The sequence below is a fragment of the Pelodiscus sinensis genome, chromosome 23, assembly GCF_052426305.1.
Source record: "Pelodiscus sinensis isolate ZL-2025 chromosome 23, ASM5242630v1, whole genome shotgun sequence".
NCBI lineage: Eukaryota > Metazoa > Chordata > Testudines > Trionychidae > Pelodiscus > Pelodiscus sinensis.
Genome location: NC_143074.1, coordinates 12,454,310 through 12,479,178, shown reverse-complemented (window position 1 = coordinate 12,479,178; position 24,869 = coordinate 12,454,310). Strand labels below are relative to the sequence as shown.

General features: G+C 42.9%; 1 protein-coding gene across 3 annotated transcripts; it reads right to left on the bottom strand.

Moving 5' to 3' along the window:
- Positions 1 to 113: 113 nt before the first annotated feature.
- Positions 114 to 24,520, bottom strand: DOLPP1 (dolichyldiphosphatase 1). Of its 3 annotated transcripts, XM_006128329.5 has the most exons (9): positions 24,395 to 24,500; positions 19,681 to 19,735; positions 18,400 to 18,500; positions 14,059 to 14,143; positions 13,679 to 13,778; positions 12,557 to 12,655; positions 9,909 to 10,037; positions 8,322 to 8,411; positions 114 to 7,222 (listed from the first exon to the last, which is right to left on the bottom strand). In XM_006128329.5, the coding sequence occupies exons 1-9, from the start codon at positions 24,410 to 24,412 to the stop codon at positions 7,186 to 7,188; spliced, it is 714 nt and encodes a 237-aa protein (XP_006128391.2). In that variant the 5' UTR covers positions 24,413 to 24,500; the 3' UTR covers positions 114 to 7,185. The 3 variants fall into 3 exon arrangements, with proteins under 3 accessions (XP_006128391.2, XP_006128390.2, XP_075761331.1); XM_006128328.5 differs by lacking the exon at positions 19,681 to 19,735 and having other exon boundaries at positions 24,395 to 24,520; XM_075905216.2 differs by lacking the exons at positions 19,681 to 19,735; positions 24,395 to 24,500 and adding an exon at positions 24,000 to 24,304.
- Positions 24,521 to 24,869: the final 349 nt, after the last annotated feature.

The window sequence follows — 24,869 nt, the reverse complement described above, 5'->3', positions numbered from 1 at the left end:
CCACCATAGCAGTAGGGTCATTGCTACTCTTTTAGAGTTGGGCCTCAAAAGCATTCAGTCAAGGTGCCTTGGTGGAGGGGTGTGACCAATTTGCGCTGCATCTATTCATCTGGCTACTACTGAAAACCTGTTATGCACACTTAATCACCCCATCTCACTTTAATTGATGCAAACCTGCTCTCTCACATCCCCAATTAAATCTTGAGGGGAAGTTTTACTCAAACTCACCTGCACAGCTAATGATTGTACAATCTTCATTCACAAGCTTCATTAAATGTTAAGTTAAATGAAATGGTTAGAAAGCAATGGATGCACATAACACAAAGCTCTTGAGTACAAACACCTGCTTTAGCTCTCATTCTTCCATAGTGAACAAGACTGAAAGCTACAAGAGGCCATCCAAAAATCTTAATCTGTATTAATATTTATTTTATGTAAGGAATACTTACATAACCATTTAAGAGACTGCACCCTTCCAGGATGAATTGGAATGGGCAAAATCTTGCTGGGATTTAAAACACTAATTTTATGGAAGCTTTTATTCTAGAAGTGTTTCTTTCAGCCAGAGCCAAAGTAAACCTCTTTTCCCTTCCTGTCTGTAATGAGTCAACATAGTGCCTGCTGATAACCAATGTTACCCTGCTGCAGATGTGATATGGGGCCAAAGACCCAAGTGCTTTCAAGCATGGTATTGGCTACATAGTGGCATGTCTTATTACAAGGCTAATTTCAGAAACTAAGAATTCCCCCCTCCCTTCGATAAAACAAAAGCCTTTGAATGATTACAAGTGCCTATTGAAAAGGATGAGGTGGATGTGCACTCTGCTATTAATGGAAAATATAGGGGATGGGTCTGATTTTAATCTTAAGCCAGATACAAAACTGGAGATCCCATTGGCTTCAGTGGCATTTCTCTAGCTGTGGAGCTGAGGTTTTTGTGTGTCATCCATAGGGAAACATACAAAAGATTCTTATCCAGCTGTGCATTCTCTCTTTAGGACTGTGGTGTCCAACCTGCTAACCACTTGTGGCTATTTGGCTGGCTGAGCGTGGCCATTTTGCCAGTATAATACTATAGTAGCTACTGCTTCAGAACTGGCTGGACACTGGGGCATTAAGATGTAGGGGGCAGAAATCAGAATTAATAGGGAGGCTGCTTTATTATAACTGTTTACAGGGCTCTCTCTTTGAAAAGTGTCCCCCCCCCCCCCAAGCTGTGGTGCCATCCCTCGGCCTCATCACTTCTTGCTTTGTTTTTCAGTGACCCGTTATTTTTTGAGTAGTGAGCTTGTTTTTTACCCTTTATTAGCTGGCCACTTGTGCAAGAAGTATCCATGGTCTTAAAAGCTATGTAAAAGCTCTGAAGAAACTACTGGTTAACTGACTAATTAGGGAAATATGTAGATTTGTAATGTACAGCTAAACTGTTGGATTGGACATGTGGTTGATGGCGTAGTCAATGACTGTACGTGCTCAGCCAGTTAAATGTATTGAGTGGGGATTTTTATATATTAAAAAATGTAATCAGCATCCTGTAAGGATTTGTGGTGTTCTTCCAACATAAATAAAAGTATAAATGTTACCAACAGGGTTGATTCTATGCAGCAACTACTATAGGTTAAAGTTTGACAGTTGTCTTTACATGATTCACCATGGGTCACAGAACAACAGATTACATAAGAATGTATCTATTGTTTTAAGTAGCTCCATACCAGACCCCCATAAGGGAGCAGAGCAAGAGATCAAATACTTGGAAATTAAGGAAGTAGTTCTGTAAGGGCCAGTCATCTACATTCTTTGAAGAACAAGATGTCCTGTGGCACCTTATAAACTAACAGATTTATTAGAGCATAAGCTTTCATGGGCAAAGACCCACTACATCAGATGCATGTAGTGGAAATTCCACAGGCAGGTATAAATATACAAGCACATGAACAGAAAGGAGTACCAATCAAGAGAAAGGCCAGAGATGAGTAGAAATTAACTGAATTGACCTACTTATCTCTGGCCTTTCTCTTGATTGGTACTCCTTTCTGTTCACGTGCTTGTATAACTTATACCTGCCTCTGGAATGTCCATTACATGCATCTGATGAAGTGGGTCTTTGCCCACGAAAGCTTATGCTCCAACAAATGTTAGTCTAAGGTGCCACAGCTTCTCGTTGTTTATGCAGATTCAGACTAACATGGCTACCCCTCTGATACTTATCTGCCTTCTTTGTTCCTTTTCAATCCAACAGGAACAGGCGGCTACCTATCTTTCAAAGACTAGTTGTCAACTTCTTGCTTAAGTTCTCCTCTCCCCTCCCAGGCTGCTGGATTTGGCCAAGAATATACAACAGGGGCCTCTGCAGGTATTTATAGCTATGCTAAACAAGGTGCTGCTTTCTGGGACAGGGATAGGAAAAGAAAGAAGCAGAGCAAAGCGCAGTCTACACTTAAAATTTACATCAACAGCTGAGCACTGTAGCTATGATTACTTAACCCCCTGGCTGTAGATGCAGCCAGATCAATGGAAGAATGTGTCAATCAGTGAGGTGGCAGTCCCACAGCAATAGAAAAAGCTAGGAATGCCAAGCAATTTAGAAAGTTAATCATGCAATTAATCACACTTAAATATTGGTATACCACTTATTTAAATATTTTTGGATGTTTTCTACATCAAATATTGGTTTCAATTACAACAAAGTATGTACAGTACTCACTTTTGTTACAAATATTTGCATTGTAAAAACAAAAGAAATAAGGATCCCTAGCAGTGCGGATATCCCAAGCAGAACCTGTCATCAGCATGTCCTCAAACAACTGGGCAAAGCGTGAAGAGGCATATGAGTTTTTAGAGCATCTGGCACATACATATCTTGCAACATCAGCTGCAACAGTGCCATGCAAATGCCTATTTTCACTTGCAGGTGACACTGTAAACAAGAAATAAGAAGCACTATCTCCCATAAAAGTAAAGAGATTTGTTTGTCTTCGCAATTAGCTGAATAAGAAGTAGGACTGAGAACCTGTAGGATCTAAAATTTGACACTTTTGTTTGAGTGCAGTTATGTAACAATCTACATTGTAAGTTGTACTTTCACAATGAAGAGATTGCACTATAGTTCTTGTAGGAAGTGAATTGAAAAATCTTTTGTTCATCTTTTTACTGTGGAAATATTTGCAATAAAGTGAGCACTATACACTTAGTATTCCATGTTGTAATTTAAATTGAAATTTAGTAATTTTTTTTACATTTTCATATCAATTAAGTTTTCTATTGTTTAACAGTGCCATTAAAACTTAGTGATTAATTTGAAATATGCATTTAATTGTGGGACTTAACTGCAATTAATCCACATCTCTAGAAAAAAACCCTTTCCCAGTTGTAGCCTGCAGCTATGCTAGCATTATAGCGGCTTAGTTATGGTGCCACAGATCTGCTGCTGAAGCAGCCATAGCACAGAAGTGGCCGGAGAGAGCAGCTGGCAGCAACTGTGCTGGAAAACCACAGGGTAGCTATTGCAAGAGCTGTCTCCCCAACCACAGGTTGCAGAGCACTGGCTTGATGGTGCTGTGAAGTTGTAGGTTTTAATGCACCGTGTAACTGATACCAGGGCTGGGCAAGATGCAGCCTGGGGGCTGGATCTGGCCCACTTAACACTTTGATCCAGCCTACATACTGCATTAGGTTGCTTTCTATATATATCCTGCTGCCTGTGCCACCGAATTTCCAGGCAGTGGTTCAGGCAGCAGGATCCTATTTAAATGCATCATGGCTCCCGGTTGTAGTGCTACCCCAGCAGTGGCTGGAGCTGCGAGCCCTTTAAATAGCCATGGCAATTCTGGGCAGCTGCCAGGCAATGCGCTAGTGGTGGGGCCAGGAGCCCTTTGCCATGTTTTTAATTCAAAGCCTCCTGCCCCAAACACCTCTGGCAGGAGCCTAGTCCCCAACCCCACCCCTTCTGCCCCAGGCCACACCCCTTCTAGGGATCATAGCCACTTACCAAAATTCATTAAGTGGCCCCTCTGCAAAAATCATTGCCCACCCTTGCTGTATACAAACACTGCCATAGCCTCACCACATTTACTGTATCTTCTAAGGTGTCTTTTCCGCCTCCCCTCTCTCACCTACCCCTTTGGCCTATTTTAATGAAATGGTTATGGGCCTGAACGAATGCCCAATGAAGTAACAGCCCACAGCTCAAAAATGGAGGGAGGTGAGACCAGCCAAAGTGCTTTTATGAGGAATAAAAGCACTATTGTTTGAGCAAGTGAAACAAATCTCAGTGGAGAGTTCATATTAGATCACTCCGGTGAGTGCTAAATTAGAGAAGTTTATGGTAATCAAGTGCAAATTCCCTAATCCTTAGTTTAAAAATTTAAGAACTGCTGTTACCAAGAAAAATACTCTGTTTAGAACAAGAAAGAATGAAAACCTTTTAAAACTTACTCAGAACATTAAAATAAAAGGACTATCTCCTCCTGTGCCAAATTCTGAGATCAGGATAGAATTAAGTTTCCACAGCAACCAATTCATAAGACACACACAGGAGGATCATGGCAAGAAAAGCAGATGAAAAATTTAAAATGCTGTTTTTAAATTAAAGTATTAGAAAAACAGAGTTGATCAGATATGAGCAAAATCACATCTTCTGTCAGAACATACCAATGAGTTTTCTATGGAGCCTCAGTAGCTTTTTAATGGAAGCTAGTAAAGCATGCAGTAAGACACAGTGAATATATTTATCCATCTAGGCCTTTGTAGAGGTGACAGTATCAGACAGATGCTAATGTCCTCCTCTCTCACCCAGCTTGGTAGCTGTACTTGCCCTGCAAGTTATAAACCTCAAGCCAACGGTACCATGAGTCTCTCTACACAGCTGCTGAACTTTATTTGAACATCCTTGCTTGCAGCCTACAAAATGCAAGGGAAGAGTCCTTGCACAGCCATGAAGTATGTTCAGGATGATTGCTGACTTACTGTTAGGATTACCAGGTGGCTTTAAAAAAATACTGGACATCTGGAAGGGGAAGCAGGGGAGTAGGGGGGAAAAGAAGGGGAGGAGAGACCCCAGCAGGAAGCAGAGCTGGCTGGGGAGAGCGGGACCAGCTGGCTGGTGGGAAGCAAGGCTGGCCAAGAGAGGGTCCGGGGAAGTAGTGCTGGATGGGGGGAGGGGTAGGGGGAGAGAACTGGCCGGTGGGGAGCGGGACTCACCTGGCCGCATGCAGATCCCGGGGTGCTGCCCGTCCCATGCACAGTCCTGGTGAAGCACGAGTGAGTCCGGCCCCAGGGATTCTCTCCCTCCTGCCCCCTCCTCCCATAGTTGCCTACTGCCTGGCTGGTAGACACGCTTATGCAGCATGGGATGGAGGAGGGAATGAGGGAAAGGGAGACCGGCAAGAAGCAGAGCTGGCTGGGGGGAGCATTTTAAATTTTTCATCTGCTCCTCTTGCCATGATCCTCCTGTGTGTCTCTTATGAATTGGTTGCTGTCCAAACTTAATTCTATCCTGATCTCAGAATTTGGCACAGGAGGAGATAAAACTTACCTAAAATTAGAAAATACCGGACACTTTATATGTCCGGTATTTTCTCAATTTGTTTCCCAAACAGAACCCTCAAATACCTGACTGTCCAGTTCAAACCGGACACCTAGCAACCCTACTTACTGTTTGCATAGTCTCAAAACATTTACCAGTGTAGTGCAGAGGATCTAAGTACTGACAGGGTCAAAGAGGCTGTCAGAATACCATCACAGGGGAATGTACCCAAGCATCTAGCAGAACTTACTGTCCAGAACTCCAGACTAAAAAAGTTCATCACTTAAAGAACCACCCACACACCAGCACAGAATGAAAAAGGAAGGAGAAATCAAAGTCCTTACAGAGTGAGGGCAAGATCCTTTAGTAGTTATGCATTTTAGGTGGCTGGCTGGCACAGACTTTTGCCATCAGCATGACCCACAAAAATATTTGCCAGGACTAACTTACAGCCTCATTTCAGCAGTAACCTGTATTGGAATCTAACTGGGATCTCTCAAAGTAATTCATGCTGTGCTCAAGCCAGGCTACTGCACTCAACTTTTTATTTTTGTGAAAAGTTTACTGGTGGCTTAAAGGGAAGATTCATTATCAGAAAGAGGGTTTAGGGCAGAGACTGATCATACAAACTTAAAATATCAGTAAGAGCTTTTTTAATGATTACCTCAAAGTCATTAAAAAGCATGAAGTTGTGTCTTATCTAGCAGTTATTTAAACTTGATAGTGATGTCCCTAAATCAATAACAAAGTCTGGCTTAAGTTCAGCAACAGAAGCTGCAGAGGTCACAGGACCTCTCAGGTCAAACGTACAAAAGTAAGAGGAAGTGAAGGGATTTTTGTAACGTGTATTTCAAGTTATTGATACCTAAAAAGAAGAGGGCCTGTGGAAGGCAGCCTGGCTAATTACAAAACAGGAGCAGCAGTAAAAAAATTTTAAAAAAGTATATTTAGGGCTTCCTCTGCATTTTAACACCCCTCCACACACCTCCCTATGAGATCTATGCAGGCTTGTGCACAGGAATGCCAGTAGTGTTTAAAAGCAAATCTTGAGTAGTTTCTTTATGTCCTCACCAAGCACAGTGAGAATTGATTATGATCTCCCAACTGTTGCAGGAAGCAAAGAAATATCTCTTCCCCTCCTGCCTAAGCCATCCGCCATCTCTCCTTCCTACCTCCCGCATTAAAAACCCAAAATTAGGTTGTCATCTTCATCCAAACACACAAACAATGCATCACCCACCCCAAAAATAATAGTTCAATTTAAAAAAATAAATAAATAGTGTGTATATTTCATGCTGCAAAAAAAAAAAAAAAAAAAAAAAGTCACAGGAAAAAAAATGCTCTTTTTTTGGTTCTCCCTCCCTCACACAAGACATCTGGTATTTTCTTCCCCCTCCCACAACTCAGACATGATGGTACATTCCAACTGGCAATGTGCATTTGTGTTTTAAATGAGGTTCTGTTCCTGCACCATTCCACATGCATCAGAGAGCATCCAGCTAGCTGCAAAAGCCAGAGCAAAGGCCTCCAGGCTTTGGGTATGGTCCCTGCCTGTTCCTTTGGTCCATCTGTGAAAAGACTCCTTGCTGCTCCCAGGTCTGTACAGGTCTCTACTTTTGTCCTTTTCCAATAAGTCCTGCATTCTGTTCCCATTTCTTGAATCACTGGAGCTTTGTACCTAGCTTGCGCTGTCTGTTTCTGCAATGAGAAAATTGAGATGGCAGAGTGAGGTAGAGCCCTGTCACCAGGCATCATAGCACATTCAATGGATAGAGTGGGGAGGAATATGCTGGATAGACACGACCACCACATCCTGCTTTTTACAGGCTCTGGAATAACCAGAGGGTCCATAGGTCACAACTGAAGTGCAGTAGCAAGAGGAGTACCAAGAGACACGCTTACATACTCTAGCCCACAACCATGACTCCCTTTTTATGGAATACCAGATTCACCTCAAATCACAAAACAGAGACTTCCCACTCCAGATGGTTCTGCTTAATATGATACACTTTCCCAGGGCCACCCCTCAGCATACTCAAAATACGCAACTAAGGCACTACATTTTCAGGCATCTGTGCTTGTTTGCCTGCAGCTGCCGCCGAGTCTTTCCCTGTCCCCCTCCCCATACTTGCTTGCAGCCAGCAAATGAGGGCTCTCTCCTGCCAGACAGAGGCAGAGAGGAGCCCACAGCCTCTTCAGCTCCAGTCTGACCCTAAAGAAGCCCTCAAGTTCTAGGAAGCTGTGGGGGAAAAGAGTGATGGTGTCTGAGGCAGGAGTTAAGCCCCAGCCCCTCCCAGGACCCACGTGGGGAGTGAAGAGAAGCACCAAGAATCCAGGTCCCTGGCTGGAGCCACACAAGGTGGGGGTAGAGGGAAGCACTAGACCCTGGAAGCAGCTGTGGGGGTGGCCCTCAGTTGTGTAGTGCTCCATAATTTGTAAGAACAGCTCTGTACTTTACTGCATTCAGAGGGAACCTGTACAACACAGGTTGCTACATTTGATTTCTCTCCTGTCGCAGCAGTCCCCTATGCCTTTGTATTTGGAGTCATTTGTACTTGTTTGTCCCTTTTTCTCATTCATAGTGATTATATTTTAAATAAAACAATACCTCTGTTATATTTTAAATAGACACTTTAATATATTCAACCCACAATTTGGTCTCTTTTCACATTAACTCCCTACCCACTTATATATGAATACAACAACTGATATGGGTAAATAAACTATTACCCTATTGGAGCATGTAACTATTTAGATACAGTTCCCTGTGTGCAAAACCATCTTTCAGCCTGCTTACCTTGCCTCTGCTCTGGTGACTGTGTATTCAAACCACAAGATGTTGGGAATGAGACTGGTATCTCTGATTAAAAAGAACTCTGAAGCTGGCCTAAAAGTAATAAGGTTTGGGGGACAGAGAGGGAGAGAGAATTAGAAGAGGTTCTTTTCTAATTCTAATAAGCCCTGCAGGAAACAGGGTGAAATTCACCACTGCTACCTGCAAGGCAAATCTGGACAGGTTTGTCTGAATTGCTACTTTCTAAATACACACAAACACCTGTCAGCGATGAGCAACCACATGAGTGCCCCTCCTTCACCTCAGTGGGCTACGGCAGTCCATGGTCCACTGGGGTTCCACCTGCAGTCCCACCCATCCACCTCCTCTCCCACACATACCTCTCCATGCACTGGAGCAATGAAGCCCCACACTTATCTGCTCCTCTCCCTCCCAGCACTTTTGGAATGAACCCCACTCCTTCCCCTCTCTCCTAGAGCTGGTAGACCATGAACAGCTGATTCCCAGCATTTCAAGCTCTGGGAAAGGGGGGGGGGAGGGAAGCAAGGGCAGAGTGTGAATCAGGCAATCCATGTTCCTCTGAAAGCACTAGGAGGGAGGGGGAAAGTATAGGAAGTGTGGAACTCCGGTGCCCCAGTGTGCAAGAGGTGGTGGCGGCAGGAGGGAGGGAGCAAGTGGGGTCTGTAGGGCGCATGCCCACCACTAGTCTAGATAATACTTAGTACTGCCATGAGTGCAGAGACTGGACTAGATGACCTCTCGAGGTTCACTCCAGTCCTGTAATTCTATTTACCATGAAAAGTGCCATTTTTCCTCCCTTATTAGGAAGGTTTCTAGCTCAGTTAACTTTAAACATGTTGCCATTTCACTTGATTTTCAGTTTTTTGTTTGGTGTGGGTAGGAGGAGATTTGACCCATTTGAACAACCATTTCCATTACAGTGAGTCTGGGGGAACCAGACAGCACCTAAGAACTGCTACTTTCAGACCTTCCTATCTCAAAACACTTAGCTCTCTTCTTAACTTTGAGAAACTTGGAAGAAAGGTGCTAAAACAATTAAGCCTCAATTCCTCCTTCCCCAAGTAAGTAGAGAAGAATTATTCTGATTTTGGAAAAGGTGAAATGGTGGCACAAGTTAAATGACTTGCTCGTGGTCACACAGGGAGTCAGTAAGAAGAGCAGAGAACAGAATCCAGGAATCCCTATTCCCAGTCCCCTGCTCAAACCTTTAGACTGTTGAGAACCTATGAACAGTATGAAACCCTTTACATAGGGATATGCATTCCTATAGAACCTCATGACTATCATTTGGTTTTACAGACTGAATTATCTCATGATTGCTTTTCTTACAGCATATATGGTAAGATTAGGATTAGGACATTCACACTATCTCTGGATTAGGACATTACTTTCTTGCAAGGATGTCATACTGCTCCAGCAGGTTTAGCACATTTCAAGAGGTAAATACTGTTGTGACCCCTTTTGTGGTGCAGAGTAAACTTGAGGCACACAATGCTGGACAAACATCTGGTTCTGCAGGATAGTGAAGCCTTGGGGAATTAATACACAGAACAACATAAAAGGGTTTACCATGCAGCTATCCTTGGGAACAAAGGAGTTAATATCTCCTGTGTGAAGGCAAACCAGGCAACCGCCATGACGCTTCCTGCAACACCTCCATATAAGACCTGGCTCCAGGTGTGGTAGAGCAGATAGACCCTTCAGTGGAAACAAAAAAGGAAAAGTTACCAGAGACAGGATTTAAAACAAAATGAGGGCATCACACAGTTGTTTACAGTGTTTTACAGGGCTCAGTACAACTCAGAGCAAGGTTATCTTCCAGGTGTGAAAAAGCCAAGTGACACCTATTAAAAAAAACACTGACTCATAAAAATGTGGGCCTGGAAGGGACCTTGAGAGATTACATGCAGAGGCACATGCATACATGTAGACTATCTCTGTAAGGTATTTATTTAAGCTGCTCTTAGAAACCTCTAATGATAGCAATTCCAAAACCTCCTATTGTAACCTATTTCTTGGCTTAACTATCCCTATAAATAGAAAATTTTTCCTAATATCGAATCTAAAATCTCCCCTGCTACAGATTAAACTGATTACTTCTTGTCCTATCTTCAGCACACATGAAGAACTGATCACTGTCCCCTATGTAGCAGCTATTACCATATTTGAAAATATCAAACATTCTCTGGTGCCTCAGTCTTTTTTCCAAGACTAAATATGCCTTAACCTGATTTCTGAGGAAATGTTATTCTAAACCTTTTCTCATTTTTGCACATTCCTCTGGATTTTTTCTAGTTTGCCCATTTTCATTTGTGATCCACAGATGCTTTTCTGCAGTGCTACTGCCTAGACAGTTAATCCCAATTTTGTATCTCTGCATTGGATTTTTTTCCTTCCGAAGAGTATACTTTGCACTTGTCTTTATTGTGGATTTCAGATCAATTCTCCAATTTGTCAAGGTCATTTTGAGTTTTAATCCTGTTCACTAGAATGCCTACAACCCCCTCCAGCTTGGTGTCATCTGCTAATTTTATAACCAAACTTTCCACTCACCATCCAAGTCAATAACAATATTGACTAGCACCAAGACCCTGGACTGTATGCTGGGGGGGGGAGGGGGGGAAGGGAGGGAAATCCATTAGATACGTTCTCCCAGTTTGACAGCAAGCCATTGATAACTCCTCTGAATATGGTTTTCCAACTAGTTGTGCATACCTAATAGTTTTTACCTAGGGTACGTCTAGACTACCGCGTTTTGTCGACGGAAGTTTTGTCGACAGATACTGTCGACAAAACTTCCGTCGACAATTTGCGTCCAGACACATGGAGTTCTGTCGACAAAGCAAGCCGCTTTGTCGACAGAACTCCGTAGTCTGGACGCAGTGTTACAGGCAATAACACCTTCTGTCGACAGAGTTCTGTCGACAGAAAGTGTTATGCCTCGTAAAATGAGGTATACCAGCGTCGACAAAACCGCGGAGTTCTGTCGACGTTATGTCGACAGAACTCCGCGGTAGTGTAGACGCTGGTATTGTTTTGTCGACAAAAGTCCACTTTTGTCGACAAAACTAGGTAGTCTAGACACACCCCTAGACTGTATTTCCTTAGTTGCTTAGAGTGTCATAGGGGACTGTGTCAAAAGCTTTATTAAAAATCAAGATCTATTACATCTCCTAAAACACTAATGGATAATCAGGAAACAACTTAGACTTTTGTATATACCGAAATTTCTTTTTAGGGATACTCCTAAATCTGAGCAGTCCAATGCCTAAGAGGATGTCTGTGTGTTTCTGACAGCAGCAGTTCAGACTGTCTGGGACCCTGTTGCTGTTGATCTCACGAGAGACTATTTCAGGGCCAGCAGTTGGTCAGCTTGCTCCTCCAATAACCCCTCAATGTCTGGGTTTAAAGGCTTTCAGTATATACGGTGTTAAGGGAACATCTTTTGCCATGATTTTTGTTGACCTCAAATTTAGCAGCACGAAGGCTACATTGCTGCAGACAATGTACAGTTTTTAGCTGGTAGGTCACAGAAGTAATGATCCATTAGATCATCCTGGCACATAGACACTACTCACAGAGACAATGTCTATTCATAATGCAAGATGATTGAAGCAAATAAAGTTTTGACTACATTTAGACGGACTCTACAAGAAGTCATTTCAGGCAACAATAAAAGCTTCACATGCTACATAATGTACTGGTCCATGATATAGCTCAATGCTTTTATAGATTAGTGCAGAAAAGTGATGAGGTAGACAAAATGACTCTGTTCGTACCCTGGACATGGAGGACAGAGAGAATGGGAAGGGAAGCACTGGTCTTCAGCTTTGTAGATCTGTGTGTGAAGACAGAGATGCAGGGTTCCATGCAAATCTCTTCCCATCTGTGAATGATTCTCTTCACAATGATGCTCCACACAGTTAGGTTTGCAGCCACTGGGCCCAGTGCAATCACATACGCTTAAAACAACCCATTGGACTGCAATTTTGAAGGGGCTATTGAGGGACATAACTAGACCACACAAAAAAACAATCCGGAGAAGAAGAAAGAGCTCCCATTACGAAGAGACCATGGCAACCCAGAAATTCCCTCAGTTCCTGAAATTTGTGTAATAGTTACCAGGAACTGAACCACAAATGGAGGATAAAGTGTCGTCAAAAACCCACAAGGCCAAAGATTAGTTCAAAAGAATAAGACAAATGGCTGCTCCATACCTACTATATGAAACTAGAAAGGCCACTATGAGGAGGCAGATGGACAGCACATGTCGCCACAATAAATCTAGAAACCTGGCATTGTTTGTTTGGTGCATTCTGGAAAAAAAGAAAGACAGGGAGGAAAAGACCATTAGAGCAATAATAATAATAATCATAATAATAATAAAAAACGAGATGTGACAGGGAACAGAACTGTTGCTATTTCCCACCCCTCCAAATTACAGTGACCTAAGGAAGCCACAGACATCAGTGAGGGCATCAATAGCCCGTTATCACTCCAGTGCAGATGTATCCAACTGCTGCCAAAAGGATGCAAGTCAGTGTCCACATGTTAATGGAGATCACTATAAAGAAAGCCAATGTACCCATGGTAACATTGTGTCTCTGTGTGAGGCACACAGAGTGCATATGCAACTATCATGCCTCGGATCTCCCTAGAGCTGCCCATTCGTGCTTCCCTATGGCACAGGGTGTTATCTGGTCTCTGGTCTGCTCTTCCACTTTATAAAGCTGCAGGAGATAGTCATAGGTGAGCAATGAAGAGCTCAAAGGGGGCTTACACACTAGAGAATGCAAGCCTGGTACCAGGCAGTAGAGACAAACCGTGAATGGGACATGCGAGAAGGTAGCAAGAATAACTGCAGATTACAGGGACAAACTCGCTAATACAAGAGAGAATAGGCTCATGAGAGGATAGCTCTCCTCTCCCCCTCCTTCTCACTTCCCCAACTGCTCTCCAGCATGGATTTGGGCAGTCTCACAGTTCAGCACGATTCAAGAGACTGCATTTGCACACTCATATTCTGATGGACTCATACTAGAAAGGGGACACCTTCCCCTCCCCCCTGCCTTCAACTCCCCAATCAACATTCTCAGACAGCAGAAGAGCACATAGTCCTATAGCCAATCTGAGATAAACTCACTCCAGAGGACATCCCACCCTGCCATAAAACAGACCGCACAGGTCCCAGAATTCAGCTCTACCTACAGGAATCAACTGGGGGGGGGAAGAAAAAAAAAAAAAAAAAGGAAAAGCACGCTACCAGAAGGCAGCCACCTGTTCCAAATGCCCCAGAGGCCAAAGTGTAAAACAGCCAAAACCTGATGAAGAAGCTTCACCTTAAATAAAGAAACAGGAACGAGTAAACAGAGAAAAACCACATGAACTGAGAGTGACTGGAAGGCATCCCGTATTTTGTAGCCACCGTTGAATGGGCTTCTGGAAAGAGAAGAAGAAACAGTGCTCTCAATACACAGTAGCAGCCTGAGCACTTAAAAAAAAAAATCTGGCCAGGCCACAAAGTTGGGCTGCGTGTGTGAATTTACAGTACATTTATCTGATCAGTGGCACTGTGTGCACCTTTTTCTCAACCCCCCTATGAACATGCAAACACAACACTCGAGACCGGAGACAAAACTACTGTTCAACCCAATTATCACTAAAGTTCAAAGACAACTCATGTACCATGTACCCGCTTTTTCCCCCAAGCCATACTTACCTTCACAGGGCCGTGGTTCACGAATAATGTTCTTTATTAGCCAGTTCACTCCTTCATTGAATGCCAGCCCCCCCAAGAAAGAGATCTGTGAAAAGAGACAATTGTGTCAGCATCCATCCCTCAGCTTTCCACAGTGTCATCTCTACAGTGATACAGCTCATTAAACTGTGACAAAATGTCATTAAAGGGACACTGTCAACTTAAAACAAAACCAAACCACACTTCATCTGTGACTTAAAAAGCCACACTACTACCTTACAAATACACACTCAAGATTAACTCAGTTCCTTGTCTATACATGTCATCATCACATACTATTTGTTTTAGAGAATCCCTGCTTTATTCACTGCATGGGAGGGGGGGGAAGAGGGAAGACAGGGAATGAAGCAGAGCTGCAAGAAGATATTATTTTGTGTATTAGGTCTCCACTAGGCCCTAGTACACCTGGGTTTATTCCTGGACTTCCTATCATGGACTTCCTATCATAATAATTACAGTCTGTTGTACATGCAAAGATTTCATGGAGAATTGTGATGTTAGATAGCAACTGAATAATCATGTAACCGCATCAAATTTTAGTGGTTACATGACTATTCAATAGTCCTCAGGGGCAGGGCTGGCAGCCAGTGCACTCCCAGCCCCCTGCAATCCCATGCTGCTGCCTCTTTAAAAACTGGCTCCCCATGCAGACTGGTTCCTGCATGCTACCCTGCGCTGCTGCCTCTGATACAGAGGCAGTAGTGCAGGGCAGCATCAGCACCTGTCCACAAGGGTCTGAGCACCCTGGGGACAGTAACTGCACCAGCATCCCATGGGGCAGCCTCTGTCCGCAGTGAGCCAAGGCCTTCAGCAAACAGAGGCTGCTCCACAGGGCGTCAAAGCTCCTTGTGAACAGGAGCTGTGCTGAGAGAGAGGCAGGAGCAACACAGGGGGCAAGCAGCTCATGTGAGCCAATATATGCTGGCTTCAAAGCTGGCTTCCCACGTGTACCAGTTCCCACCTGCCCCCCCCTCACTCTCTGTGCTGCTGCCTCTAAGAGGCAGCAGCACAGGGGTGGGGGGTGTCAGGAGGCTCCAAGGATCTGGTGCTCGTGAGGAGCTGTCTTAAAAGAAAATAGCTGGGGACCCCAAGGGGGAGGAAAAAAAGAACCCCAACCAAGCTTCCCTGGCTTGAAGGTATGCCTGAAATATGAACAGTTTCGTATGTTAGTTACACATTTTCTTTTATTCTAAATTTGTAATTTACATTGCTCTGGCCATTTTCACTTGCAACCACTTAAATCCTACTGTTTGTACTTAATTACTTTTATTTACAATCAAGCCCAGTGTAAATAATGGTTGGGGAGGGGGGCAATCAGCGTGTACATCCTCCTTTCATTGTTAAAGGGGGCTTGCCTGAATGTGCTTTCGATAGGTGAACCTCTCACAGCGAAAGATGGATTTATTTGGTGTTTCTGATCCCATTTGGGGGTTGGCTTCCAGGGAGCAGTGATCTCAGCTCTGTGCCTTGACTAGGAGAGACCTGGCCCAGAAGGAGAGGGTGGTGAGAAGCCCCAGAGGGCAAGGCAGCGAGTGCCAGAGAGCAAGACGGTCAAGGGGGTCTTCTGTGACTGCACCCTGTCACACCTGGCATTCAATTGTTTCCTCATAAAATGGAAATAGAAGAGTCTGGTAGGAGAGAGTTATACTGCAGGATGAACACAGGGAAGCAGCAAGGAGCCAAGATGGAGACTGGGACAGCTATAACCCCATTGGGCTAGCTGGGGGCAGGAGTGGAGAGAGACAGCTATATACACTATATATTTCAGAGAGTTTGTCTGTTCGTCAGTGTGTCTGTCTGTCCGTCCCCAGCCAGGGGACATGCACCCCACCCCTCACTGTGTCCGCTGCAGCACCCATGGACAGGTACTTCTCACCTAGCCCCAAGTTGCTGCAATGAGAGGGTTGGGGTTGTCCTCTCTCCCTGGGGGAGCCTGCCTACTGAACCCCTCATGCCCATTCCCATCCCAGAACTATGATTTAATTGAAGAAAAAAAAAGTGGTATTTAAGGTAAGGATCCGAGGAACGGCAGGGTAAATATTCTAGTATAAAGATAAGTGAATTTAGGGCTCAAAGAAGCTGGATTCACAGTCCTAAAGTTATCTTCTACGAACACAGATACATCACTGGCAGTGACAACGCATGCTCCCCTCCCATCCCCCCGCCGCCAAAGTGCCACAAACTTCAACAAGGATCACCTTTAGGACTGAAACCTTCTTTCATTTTTAATGACCTATTCTATCTTCAATATTTCTTCTAATTGCTAGAAAGGGGAGACCAATTTGTGCCCAATTTGATTTTTCCTTATGATAAAGAAAACTACCCACTAGGAACTGGACTGGAATCACTAATTCAGGTCACACAGGCTTCCAAGAAGCTTTGAGAAGCTACTTCCTTGGACTGCAATCAGACTAGTAACCTCGAGATTTCATTACCAATCCCCTAGGCCATTCAGTTCCAATGACATGACACTTTATATAAACACAGCAATATCAGAAACCCAATATCATAATGGTTCTACTGACTTGGTTTCACCTTTTTAGAAAAGACGAAATCTTATGAATGGCTTGTAATCCCTTGTATGGAATATATTCAACCATCGCATCTTAGCTACTTGGCAGGACACATAGCAAAGACCTTGTGGCACACTATATCACGTCAAGACTAGCTTCTGGTCAGGAAAGAAGCAGGGTGCTCCTGCTGCTTTACATTCAGAGGTGAAATGGGCCTTGCAGGGCCTGAAATGGGCTTGCTTCTTCTGGGAAACTGAGGAAGCACCCTTTCACTCAGCCTTCCAGAGATGATGAATACTTAAGTCCTACTGGCATTGCGTGTGCACTCACATTCCTGAAAATCTAACCCTTACCAACAAAAATGACAGGCAAGACTGACTTATTGAAATTGGCATCAGTGATCTTCACAGATTAATGCAAACTTTTAGTACCAAAACAAAAAACAGGACTGTGTAGCACTTTAAAGACTAACAAGATGGTTTAATAGGTGATGAGCTTTCGTGGGCCAGACCCACTTCCTCAGATCCGAAAGCTCATCTCCTATTAAACCATCTCGTTAGTCTTTAAAGTGTTACACAGTCCTGTTTTTTGTTTCAGCTGCACCAGACTAACACGGCTACATTTCTACCGCTATTTAGTACCAAGACACTGATATGGCATAACTTATCTAGAAAAAGGATCTGAAAAAAAAAAGTCACTTAAACATTGGATAATAAAGCTTCAGAACCCCTGTGGAAGAAAAATAAGAGCTACAAGAATTACTCAAGTATCAGAGGGGTAGCCGTGTTAGTCTGAATCTACAAAAGCGACGAGGAGTCCTGTGGCACCTTATAGACTAACTGAAGTGTAGGAGCATAAGCTTTCGTGGGCAAAGACCCACTTCGTCAGATGCATGTAGTGGAAATTTCCTGCCTCTGGAAATTTCCACTACATGCATCTGACGAAGTGGGTCTTTGCCCACGAAAGCTTATGCTCCTACACTTCAGTTTGTCTATAAGGTGCCACAGGACTCCTCGTCGCTTTTGAAGAATTACTTAATCCTCCATCAAAACGCACCCAGTCTCTGGAGCTGAGAATGACAGATACCTAACAGCACATGGCAACATGACAAACAACCAAGAACAGGTGAAGAATACTGTATCCAACTGAAACCACAGAGACAGTTTAATGAGGTTGAACAATTATTCAGACTGAAGTTTGGCCAGCATATAATTGTTAACATTCCCTGATTTTACAAATATTTTCAATGACCACAAATAATTAGGATCCATGTTTACATCTCATTCAAAAGACAGCACCACCATCATCACAACCCCTTCTGAAGTCATGCCGAAGACACTTGTTCAACACTGTCACAGAGGGAACGTGCAACCCACAGAATTGCAAATAACCCTATCTCCTGCAGCAGATGGGGTTTTCTTCCCATTCCTGTATCTCCCATTCATCCTGCTTGGCCCAAGATCTCATGGGATCATAGCACAAGAAAGAAATAATAATATTCAAGTCCCACTTTAGTTTCTCACAAAGAGAAGCTGAAAATTGGCAACACTCACTGACGTGTATGTCACATCCAGGAATTCAGGTAAGGGACACTACAGGGCAAAACAGGACAGTGAACTAAGGCTTGATTGACAGTAATTCAAAAGTGTTGCAATAAATTGTGCTTTCCTCTAGGCACAGAGGTCACATTTGTTATGCTAGATCTGTAAAGGCAGGGGACATGGGAAAGGAGTGAGGCCAGGAGAGATTGGTCATGCGAAGTACCTAGAGTGGAAAGAGGAAGACTCACCGTATGAAGCTCTCTCTTGAATATGATGAGTGTAACAAAGCCGACTATGATGAAAATTGGACAGAGACTCAAGTAGGCTAAGAGCTGACCAGAGAAATCACCTGAGGAAGCAAACAAGAGAAACAAATCAGCCTGTGTTTAATGTGTGCTAGCTTGCCATAGAAACTGCTGTTTGCTGGCACTTCAGAGCTCACAGCAAAGGTGTGAGTTCCCTAGATCAATGGCCTAGCATTATATGGCAGACCCAGGCTCCATTCCTTGGACTCAGCATTTCATCCCAAGTACTAGCAGGGACTGAAGGTGCTGAAGAGCAAGAAGAATGGAAATGAAATGATCCTAGCATAATTCAACTACAATTTCTGTCTGTCAACTTACAACAGGTATTGAGAGACTGAATAGTTTCCCACCTTGACAGACCCCTAGAACTAGAGTTTGGAAGCTGCAGAATCTCACAGAATAAACTGTCTCAAGATCAATCCCTGAGACAAATGTTAGAGGTAATAAATAGCAATACATCGTATACACTATAGGACTCAGTCCATATCACCCATACCTAACATATCTATTTGTTCACTTAAAAGCACACATGGTCCCCACAAACTCTTTTGGAAAAGGTAAGCATATAAAAAAAGCACATAAAAATTGCCAACATTTTTTCCGATTTTAATTTTTTAAAATTATGTGTAATAGATATTATACAAAGATACATAATCCAACAGCATCATTTGAAGATGCTAATCATAGCAGATTCAATATGAAACTCACCGGGGAAAAGACGTCCCAAAAAAAAAAAACCAAACAAAAACAAAGCTTCGTTATAGTGGAGATACTTTTAAAGGAAGAAACTAAAAATGCTACCCTGGAATCAGCTGACTCAAGAGAAGGTCAAAGTTATTCTATGCTAGTCTCCAAAAGACAGCAGGATCCTTCCTACCTCACCACATGATCACAGAAGGATCAAATCCCGCGACTGAACATCTGATCCCTCCTGACTACCTGCCAAGAAAACAGGATCACTCTACATGATTAAATACCTGATCCCTTCCTAAATCAATTTTGTTTCCTTCACTGCAGAATACAGAATGTTCCGTCATACTAATTGCCTCATTTCAAACTGAGCTGAGCAGCATTTGACATGATGAACTTTAACTTCAATCCCTGAACAAAAGTATTCTCATGGCTACAAAGTTCACATTGCTGGGTGTATTGCCAGATGGTTGTATAGTCATCTCAGACTCACTGTGCATACTCCCTTCCCATGGCAAGCTCTGTGTCACTTACAATTGGGAAGCACCAAAAGCATCAACACCAAGAGAATGGGCTGAAGAGTTTCATTCTGCAAAACCAAAGGGAACTTGAAGTTAATTGAGGAAGAGCCCTAATTTTGTTTGTTTTTGTTTTGAATTTAATCAGGGGTACCTTAATAGATCTTTGGCTCAATTCTCTGTTGCCGGGCACCTTGAGTAAGTCATTAACACCAATGCAAAGTGGGTTTTACATGCTACCAGATCAGAATTGTGATGTTTTACTCCCACTTTGCACTGGTGTAAGCGACAGCACAAGGTGCCAGAAAACAGATAATCAGGCTCTTTATGTCTAAACTTTGATCATGAACTACATAAATGAAAGAGAAAACCCACCTTAAGTGACTGTTAATGTAAGATGCCTAGAGAATTTTAGGCTATAGGATATTGAAAACTGTACTTAAGCCTTGGGAATGCTTTCAAATGGTCTCAGTTCAGGTATTATCCGTTAGACACAGTCTCTAGTTCAGGAATTATTGTTTATCAAAGCATTCACTGCTAATTTGTAACGCATATTTTTTTAAAATATAATTAGATCAAAATACTGTAAAATGGACAATTTTTATTTTCTCAAAAGGGACTATATTTCTCCCACAGAAGGTAGAAGATTATCTTTACAAGCAGTTGATTTTAGATAAAGTAGAACTAAAGAAAGCATAACAAAAATTCCACCAATCACAGTAGAATCAGTATGACAAGTCAACTAGTCATCAATGGTTGGTGAACTGCAGAAGAACCTAAGGCCAAAATCCATGAACCAGAGTCTCAACTGCAAAATGCTTATAGATGTGGAACAGGAAATACCTACACGGGTAATCTTAATCCTGTTTGAAAAACTTGTTCAGCACTTAACATACAGCATTGCTATCTATAAATTAGATTAAACCAGTGATGGGTGACCCAGGCTAGTGAATGAACTGCATGAGCGGCCAACCATCATAGTGGATTGTAAGATTGTCATAACCAAGATGATCTCCCTGGAGATGATAGTTTTGCTAACTGTGCTTGCATACCTAGAATTTGTGTTGTGTACCAATCGAATCATAGCAGCACTCTGACTGGATGCAGAGGGAGCCCACAGCTCTCACTGTCAATGTTGTGTGCAATCAGCACGCATCTCAGTTCACGTTTCACTTTTGTAATAGCAATAGAAAAACAAAATGTCTTGCTTGCAATGGGCTCCAGGTTGCCTGCCCACCACTGCATTAAACATTATTAGTAACAGCAGGGCTCTAGCAGAGATACATTTTAAAACCAATCTACAGAGTAGACTATGTAGGTAGATAGGGACATAAGTAAGAGAGTATTGATTGAGAGTGATTGTTTCTGGCCTGGTTTTCAGGAAAGAAACACCCTGCTTGTCCACATTGGTCAATTAAACCATACTAGAAATCTGCTAGCAATAACGCACTCAGTAGTTTAGTAGATGGCTGTAGCCAGTGCAGCTCTGATCCAACAGTAGAAAGGCTATAAATCTTCAATGAATAATGCACTGGGGGCAGAAGGAGAATCTGAGAAAACAAGGCCAGCTATGTTTACATCATAATGGTTTCAAGTTTTTAAGGAGTGGCACAAATAGATAATATACTATTTATTCTTAGAAAAGTTTATTCCCAGAGAAAAATTAATAAGGGGCTAAAAAATGAAGTTCTCCAATGAACCTGTTTTAAAAATAAGACGAGGCAACTATTTTTAAACTTTCCCCATGCCCCAAATCTCTAATAGTTTTAAAGAAACAATAAAGTTAATAAGAATTATTTTGTTTTCTATGGAATCAAACTTTATATTAAGTTTTGTTTTAACTCAAATATTTTGGACTCAAGAACCACACGGATAAACTGACTAAATTATTTTAAGTTATCCAAATGCAAATGGCTGAAGCAGCAGTCATGGTGAAAAGCACATTAAGTTTCCCACATTAGCATCTGGTCATGTTTATTTTAAAGTGCAATTTTTACCCAGCATCCCTTTGGCACTGACAGGAAAAAATCTGAGGTTTACCACTTTAGCATTACCTGAATGTAATGTGAAAATATGAATTAATGGCACTGTTACCACATCCTATCACAGAGTCTTGTTTTGCCACCATCACCACTGTTTCCTATATAAATGTCTATTTGCGGCAGCACGGTTTGTCACACAAACTTAGAAAGAAAGAAGCCACCCACAGACTTTCCACTCCATCAGTACTTTCTACACTGATGCAAAAATGTGCAGTGTTGCCACTTGTCTTATTTTCCAGTATAATCTGCAGCATGTTAAGAACAGATTCAAGTTATCTTTGAGTATGATTTGATGCTATGGCATGACAAGGTTTACATCTCAACAAGACACATTTCTTCTGGAAGACCAAGCTTAGAGGATGCCATTAAAACTATGACAGGACTAATCTCTCCCAACAGGTGTCATTAAGATTTGAAAGCAGCATTGACTCTGGAAAGCTACCATTCCAGCAAATGTCACAATAAAGAACAGTGGAAGAATAAACACTCTTACAAAGCAGTCAGTTAAGTAGCGACAATTAAGTGCTAAACAAATATTTGTAAGTGTGCATTTGCACACATGCACAATCCTTTTGTTATATGCTTCAATTAATTACACACACTAATTTTGTTAGTGCCCAATGCCAACTAAACACTCTAAACATGCTTAACTTCTCTAAGTCTATGAATTTTAAAATGGAATTTTATGCAAATTTTCCATGTCTTTAAGTACAGGAGTTCCTATGCCACAATCTTCTGTATCAAGGTCAATTTCTCAAAACAGAGACTCTTCAGACATGTCCCTTCATTTTTTCTTGAAGAAACTATAAGTACCAGATGCTTAAAAATCCCAGTTGTCCAGGAGAAACATACACTCACATATCAGGAACTCCGTATTTTGCTAATAGAATTCACCCTGCAGACAGGAAATCCCTTAACAGGATAGAATTTGAAGGCTTCAGGACTATATGTGAAAATTATTTGGGATATTATTAAGACAAGCTGAAAAAAAAATCTGCAACAATACAATGGGAAAAGCCGGTGAGTTATGTCCCACCATTATGTTTCTGTGCTGTTTATTTCTCCTTCCTGCATGCAGGATTTTACATTTATTAGTTATAATTCTTTGACTGGTGTTTACAGCCACCACTGCTCCTCTTTCTCCAGACCTCTATGCAGTTTTCTTCTGTTACAGTGTGTGTTTATTATTTCCCCAAATTTAGTGGAATGCAGTAAATGATCACCCTTGAATTACACCAAAGGAACATTCAACAAAGACATGAAGCAACTAGGTAAGGGGGAGAGAAAGGCTGTCTGGTTAAAAAGTTCCCTCTGAACCGGAATACAAATTAGGAAGCATGTTAATTGAAAGATGGGACAGCAGCAGGTCTCCAGCCACATGAAAGGTCTCCTGAGAAGACAGATTTTTAAGGACCTTTGCCACACTGCTTCAGACCACTGCATCTTCAGGAAGTATTTAGAGAAAAATATAAATTACTAACATTGGAATTTCAGCAGGCTAACCCCAAACACACCAGAAGTGCTATTTAGAAAACTGACTAAAGTATTGACCCAAACTCTCTCCCTTGCTAGCTGGGGAGAACTGATATTATTGTAACACAAAATAGGCTGGACTGTGAGCATACAGTGTTGAAAGACAATATGGGATCATGCTGAAGCTACAGCTGGGACAGGATCTGTCCAGCAAGATTAACAGCTGTTGAAAGGACTTTGACAGTTGCCCTTCTAAGTGCTATTCAAGTCCCCAAATCAAGCCCTGTAAAAGTTTTGATGCAGGATGCACAGAGGTTGTAGTCTAAACATCTCCCACCAGAGAATGCTATCATTATCTAACCAAAGCTCAACACCTTCAAAACGTGGCATGCTTTCACAGCCCTGCCAACTCCAGAAACACTAAAAATAATCCTGAAAAACTATTTCAGGAACTGGACAACATCAGTCTAGCACCACAACAGTTCTCTCAGTCATAACAGCATTTCATCCCTATGCCACAAAAATTAATCATTACAACATCAGTACAAAGTAACATGGGCACCACACTGTGACATGGCAACGTAGCGTGAGAACAACCTGCCTCCCAGCATCACTGCGCTGCTAACACACAACACACCATGGCAACCCAGAATATAAGACAGCAAACAACAAGGGTGACACAGTGATGTTGTGACTCGGTAACACCATGACACAGTGGCACTGTGAAGCAATGCAGGAACATCCAGTTGTGAGAGGGGAGGTGCACCCCTGGAGTTAGCACATGGCAATACAAACGTAACAAAAAATAAGAAGACACTACCATGAGAGCTGGCAACACAAGGCAGCAACGTGTGACATGGTGATAGCATGCCACTGCCTTGAGGGGTATGATCTCCAGGAGTCTGCTGCAGTGGGGTTAAGACAAGTCTCTTGAGACCCCATCACCTCCGTGCACTCAGCAGCCCCTAAGGCTAGAAGCCCTGAACATAGGATAAGCGCGTGCGCAATACGGAGCACAGAAGGCTCACTATCTGGCAGCGTTCCACAACATCAGTGCGCATGCGCATCCCTTCGGCACTGAGCTGTTGTTCAATGGCTCACTATTTGGCAGATGCCATCCCGGCGCTGGGGCCCTATTCATCCTGAGCTCAGAACTGCCCGCTCTCGTGGAACCGAGACCACAGAGAAGACTACAGAGATAATCACGCGTTTTACCTGCAAGATACTCGACATGGGTGAAAGAGACCGGCCGCCAAGGAGCGGGGAGCGAACACTCTCCGACTGCGGCCATCTTACCCGGATACCGGGCCGGGCCGCCACAGCCAATCAGAGTGTACGCAAGGGGCGGAGCGGCCAACGGGCGGGAAGATAATCAAGCTAACCAATGGCTAGACGCAGCAGGTGAGTCGCCAACCAATCAACAAACATCTAATTAAAAAGCCAATCCGGGGAGCGATATAGCCAATGAAATGCTTGCGCTGCAGCCCTGTCTAAGCGAGACACAGGTAGCTAGTGTCCCAATCAGAATAAAGGCGGGGGTTATAAGGTATTATCATTGGTGGAAAACATTATGCAGATTAGCCAATCAGCAGGTGGCCGTGGTTCTCTCTTAGCCAATCAGCTGTTTGGATGGGTGGCGCGCGAGGGGTCTGAGGGGCAAAGCTGGGGATTTTTTTAGTCAAAATGGCTT